Source organism: Neltuma alba, unplaced genomic scaffold, assembly GCF_004799145.2.
Source record: "Neltuma alba isolate B1F8T4 unplaced genomic scaffold, ASM479914v2 tig00011313_pilon, whole genome shotgun sequence".
Taxonomy (NCBI): Eukaryota; Viridiplantae; Streptophyta; class Magnoliopsida; order Fabales; family Fabaceae; genus Neltuma; species Neltuma alba.
The window spans coordinates 70,922-77,306 of record NW_021636021.1 but is presented as its reverse complement, the minus strand read 5'-3'; the positions used below and the strand labels follow the sequence as shown (position 1 = coordinate 77,306).

Below are 6,385 nucleotides of genomic sequence, written 5' to 3'. Positions count from 1 at the left end.
ATTTTTATGAAAATATGGCAAGTATTATTGAGATGAATATAGGTCTTACTTGATGATAAAGGATCTTGTGTGGTATGTATAATAAATCTTCAGACAATATTTTTGAAGTTTGGTTCCAAACAAAATCAGGACGGCTTAGTGACGAACAAAGAAGCATGCTAACAAACATCTTTCGTAATGATCTCCCAGATGCCCAAACTGACGCCTCCTTAATGGCATTTATGTATTCACTATCATCGTGTAATAATCCAAGAGCAAAGCACGTAGCTCTAAAAGTGGAATGCACAACACCATCCACTGTTCTAATCTTTTCAAATGATGAAGGACCTCTAACCTTAGTTAAGAGGATTCGTAGATAGTAAAGTTCACCAGATGAAGGAGACACATGAGTAATCCTTCCTATGGCAAATCCCTTCTGTCTAATTTTCCAACATCGTTTGCTTCTTTGGTAGACAAAATATTGTGGAAACTCAGAATAAGTAAGAGTTTTAGCTAAATCATTATCATGATTCATTTTCATCCAAGTAAGGAACATTGACTCACAGACACGGCGCTTATTAAGTAGGTCCTCAATATCATCAGCATTAGAATAAACAACACATTGTTGGTTAGGTAAATGGAAGCTTAACCTTTCAACAGCCGGATACCTGTGGTGTATATCAAAGGCAAATATGCGCCAAGCTGCCTCACAAGCTGAGATATACCTAAAGTTGTAATACTGTTGAATCTCATCAATCGGCCGCCTGAAGATCCGTCCCCAGCGCTCTCATAAATAGATGCACAACTCTATCATTTCCCTTACTAATATACTTGAATAAGTACTTGATTGCAGATGACTGGTTACACTTCTCAACATTAATATGAGCTTCAAACATAGATAACAATGTGGGGTTATAAGGCACAATAAACCGGTTATCCAGAGGAATGCCTTTGACTTCAATTGTCCTCCCATCATCTCTCCTCCTATATGTAGGATATCCATCATCATCAACAATAGTTTGTTCCACAAAGTTCTTGGGAAATACTTGCTGCACTTATTATCCTTCATGCAAGGGGACTTAGGGTTTGAACGACCACATGGGCCATGTATCATGAACCTCTTAACTAAGTCATACAACTGTGGTTCTTCATCCAAGTTAGGTATTTCTGCAGAGATTACCCTATCCACATCCTCCGGATATTTAGGTTGATCACGTTGATCTAGGAACAACAAAATGTGTGCATGTGGAAGTCCTCTTTTTTGGAATTCAATCGTATGAACGTCTGCATGAATAATAAATGAGTAAGCAATAAGCAATAGATCATTAAAGTATCTTGACATTATCATAAGAAGAGAACAAAAATTTGACTCACCTGCAATAACAGTACCAAATATCTTCTTCTTCTTGATTGTATCCATAAGAGCCTTAAGCTTTATATGGAAAACCCTACACAATATCCGGCCTGTTAGCACTAGATAATGATTCATTTTCCATCAATCGTGTGACCTCTTGCCAAGCTGGATTACATGTAAATGTAATGAAATACTCGGGTAACCTGCCCATCTACAAATAGCCATTGCATCTTTATAGTTGCCAACCATATATCGTGCCCCTCCAGTGAAGGAAGATGGAAGATTATAACGCTTCCCCCTGGACGATGACTTCTTTCTCCCAGTTAATAGCGCATCTGTCAATCCCTGATACAAATCTGCCCTAAGTTCCTTCTGGTGCGTTCTGACCCATAATAACTTTGAGCTTCTATCATGGTATAACCATCAACTATGAATTGCTGGAATAACTTCTCTGCATGAAGTATGGTTGACATCTCATTTTCCCTCATCATCAACCTATATGCAAAATACTCTCTAATACTAACCCGCCTTTTCTTCTTAGTATTAGAAAGAGTCTCTTCACGATGTTCTATATTGTCACGATAACCATCCTCACCTCTAGGAAACAATATTGGGTATTGGAGTGGAAGATAGAAAGGATGCAATTCATCAATACGTTGTGGCAAGCCTGACAACTTGTGAACTATAACATCTCTTCTATACCGAAATTCATATCAATGTCACCAACAATTAAAGCAGCAACCTCTGAAGTAGACGGCAAATTGTAATTTCCGCCCATCCTTCGTTCTTGTACTGATCAAACAAATTTTCACATCAGTGTTTTGGTCATTCTTGATCATTGATGATGCTGCTCGATATTGTTTTACAAAAGGTTGGCATCATCAAGGGTTTTCTTGATATGATCAACAATATTATTATCAATGGCTGATTCTTTCATATGCTTGCTGCATGAACAGATTGAATTATCTGTTAATATAACTAATGATACTAAAGAAAAAATGCAAATCAGCAAGAAGTAACCTTCTTAACCAAAAATTTACCTTACAGCAGATATACGGTTGCATACTTCATTGTCAGTATCATATATGTACAGTTGGGAGTAAACAGCTTTGATCCTTTAGGAGGTAATAAACTTCCAATCCTATGGTAGTTAATGCCAGACAAAACAAATGAATAGGGACCACCACCAGAGTTCTTTGAGTAATCAATTTTACCACCCATAGAAGTAAAGGAGAACATATTGTTATAAGTTCTTATATTTGTGAGGAAGTTTCTTGAAGATGGTGTCTTCTTGTCAAAAAATAATCTTACAAACTGATCTAGAGGAGGAAGCTGAACTTTTCCTTTAAGACAGTACATTGAGAATGATGGGTTTCTAGCATACTTGTTTGATCCAACTTTCTCATTGAACCACATTAGTGCACCACATCTTTGGCATTTAAATGTAGGATCCCCTATATCAACATATCCTGCAACTACAACAACCGCATATCCTTAATGAACAGAAATTGAACCCATGCACTGATGCGAAGGAGAAAAAAATCAGGTATAATAATGACACTGCATACATTTCAGAACTTCATATCCTTCTCAACTCAATTTCTGGCAATTACTTGTTTCCTAAAGAGGGCCAAGTATGACCTTTCATGATCATGTGCAGGAAGATCATTTATCTGATTATTTCACATCTTTCTAAGTCTACTTCATCAATGCTGTGACTTGCGTAAGGAACATGTAAATGGGAAAATTTGAATAAGAACTCAATAATTGGAGAATTTCTCATTCCAATAATTGTTTCACAGGTTGATCAGCTATGATTATATTATGTTACTATGTAAAAGACAATATATCAGAAAGAATTCAGCATGTCTAACCTTGTGTGGCTTTACCATTGTACGCCTTCATAGATGTATGGTCAGGTTCAATGAATGTTAAGGTATTTGAAGTTTGATCACCTGAAAAGCACATATGTTAATTTATACCAACATGTATTATACCTAGTGTGCAAGTGCAACGTTGAGTGGATGATATTTATACTTAATTCAATAATAAGATAAGGGAGTTTTTATTGAACTCATGTCCATGTACAGCAAGATCATTTATCTGATCAGTTGATAGCTTTCTAAGTCAACTTCATCAATGCTGTGACTTGTGGAAGAAACATGCAAATGGGAAAATATGAATAAGAACTCAATAATTGGAAGATTTCTGATTCCAATGATTGTTTCAGAGGTTGATCAGCTATGATTATATTATGCTACTATGTAAAACACAATATATTAGAAAGAATTCAGCATGTCTAACCTTGGCTATGTGTGGCTTGACCATTGTGCGCCTTCACAGATGTATGGTCAGGTTCAATGAATGTTAAGGCATTTGAAGTTTGATCACTTGAAAAGCACATATGTTAATTTATACCAACATGTATTATACCTAGTGTGCAAGTGCAACATTGAGTGGATGATATTTATACTTAATTCAATAATAAGATAAGGGAGTTTTTATTGAACTCATGTCTATGTGCAGCAAGATCATTTATCTAATTAGTTGACAGCTTTCTAAGTCAACTTCATCAATGCTGTGACTTGTGGAAGAAACATGTAAATGGGAAAACATGAATAAGAACTCAATAATTGGAGAATTTCTCATTCCAATGATTGTTTCAGAGGTTGATCACCTACGATTGTATTATGCTACTATGCAGAAAACAATATTTAGGAAAGAATTCAGCATGTCTAACCTTGGCTATGTGTAGCTTTAGCACTGTGCGCCTTCATAGATGTATGGTCAGGTTCAATAAATGTAAAAGTATTTGAAGTTTGGTCACCTGAAAAGCATGTGTGTTGATTTATACCAACATGTATCATACTTAGTGTCCCAGTGCAACATTGATTGGATGATATTTTTACTTCATTCAATAATAACATAAAGGAGTTCCTATTTAACTCGCAGCATATATGTCAAACAAAACTTTTTCTGCCCATTATTCTTGGAGTAATACTGTTCAGGAGAAGGGGAAAAATAAGATTACTGAATTTCCAAATTTAATATTGATAATATGTTATTAACCCTCACCATTATCATACTCATCTATACTAACTTCACTGCCAATGTCACAAGGTCCGTCAAAACAAAAGCTTAGATTCCTATACCGTGCCTCAGCATTTTCTGCAACAACATCTGCAGAGATAACCAATAACCAATATAATCAAGTGATGTCTAACCAAAAGGGGAATAAAACTAATCAAACCTGTGGTTGAACATGATGGAATCATGCCATCCATTTGTTCTGGTATGTGTGAAGTAAGATAATTGATATCTGGCGACAATCAATGATTTGAATTGTTAGAACGAAAGGATAGATAGAGGGTGCATACTATATTAAACACAGATGTAATGTCTACTGGAAAGAAGGATTTGACATTTTCTGCGATACTGCAATTACCATTTCTAATGCAGATACCATGCTGGATTATTATTATCTGTTCACAGTGAGTGCACTGGATTATTAATTTTGCAAATTTACAAATGATAAGGACATGATATATTGGCCAAATAAACCAAATGATAGTTTCGAATTACTATTTCTTGTGTGCGCTGTTAACTATGCATTCATATAACCTGTTCGCTACCTTCCATTAAGTCAACTGAACCTGCTAGGAACCTGTAGCTTAATGCAAAATCTCTTCATGATTTGGATTAATCAGTTTTAGTTCCCACCTTTGCCATGTATGCTCAACATGTAACGTAATGGTGACAATACTGTTAAGAAAGACAACAATCTAATATGCAGTCTGTATAGATAGAATTGATAGGTGCATATTTCATAATGCTATACTTCCGCATGGACAACACATATCACAGAAGCTCCTAAGGTTAATGAAAATCAGGGATGGTAACGGTCATAATTTTTGATTTAGAAATCACTGATAGATATTTAAAATGCTGATAATCTATTACCTACAGTATCCTCTGTTAGTACAAGGCCTTCATTACGTTGATTGAGATTCTCAAATGCTACTAATCTACTGCTTCTTCGCCTAACTACACTGTTCCTGAACTCAAGTTCTCCTGGTACAATAGGAAGCATAATTAGATAGCCTTAGTAGTAGAAGAATGCATGAGATATAATCGTAGCAGAAAAAACTTATGAACTTGATAATGATTTACCAGGCCTAGTATAGTTCTGGAATTCAGTTTCCAAATTTGTTGCAACATTTGAAATGTCCTTAAGTGCAGGTCTTCTTGGCTTGCACCTATTCGATGGGTTTGTATTTCTTTGCAGAACATCATTTTCCTGAGTGTACATCTCTGGTCTGCCATTAGCATTTCCTAAGTACACTGGACAATCTATAATAGCACAATGATTCAATCATTCACTACAAATTTACAAAGGATGCCCAGTACATGAACATAACCACGAGACGACATTTTGACCATACCTGCATTCCTTTTTGGAAAATTTGCGTATGTGGTCCCTGAATGATTTCTTGGTCTGGTGATTTGTCGTGGACTGTTCTCAAGAAAGGTAAAAGTCTCATGTGGAATGTATGAAGGTTTCCTCTTCATGTGTTTTGCAGTATTTAGATTTGCTATGGATATACTTTACTCTGCACTTTTAGTAATGGTTAACAGAGAAGACTTCATGCAATTCGTAATGAACAAAGAAAATAAGTCATAAAAATCAAGCCAACTATCGGTAGCAATGAATCCCTACTATTTGTAGAGCAAATAAGTCTGCACCAGTGTAGGCTATATTGGCATTGATAAATGGATTCAGTCAAATCATTGCACTGCTCAATGTTTACAGCTGGAAAAAAAGTAACCAGCAACTTTTGTGGGTTGAACTATGTCTTTAAGTAATAAATATTTAAGGAGCTGCATTAAGATAGTAACTTAAGGTCATTGATATGTTATCAATTCGAAGAATCATGGGCCCATTTCATATAAAGCATTGACTACATTTTAGCTAATTCTATGACCAATAAAAAAAAGCTACAAATGAGCAAAAAAATACACGTCTGCAAGAAACACCTAATGCAGCAAAATCCA

General features: G+C 35.6%; 1 protein-coding gene across 1 annotated transcript; it reads right to left on the bottom strand.

Moving 5' to 3' along the window:
• Positions 1–167: 167 nt before the first annotated feature.
• On the bottom strand, positions 168–5,902 carry LOC114711760 (uncharacterized; the record flags this gene model as incomplete). Its single annotated transcript, XM_028896190.1, has 13 exons — positions 5,776–5,902; positions 5,504–5,683; positions 5,294–5,404; positions 4,409–4,513; positions 3,208–3,288; positions 2,379–2,808; positions 2,200–2,277; positions 1,844–2,029; positions 1,537–1,739; positions 1,354–1,443; positions 1,098–1,263; positions 823–963; positions 168–743 (listed from the first exon to the last, which is right to left on the bottom strand). Coding segments are annotated over exons 1-13 (2,474 nt in total), but the record flags the coding sequence as incomplete, so codon positions are not given.
• Between the last annotated feature and the right edge of the window lie 483 nt (positions 5,903–6,385).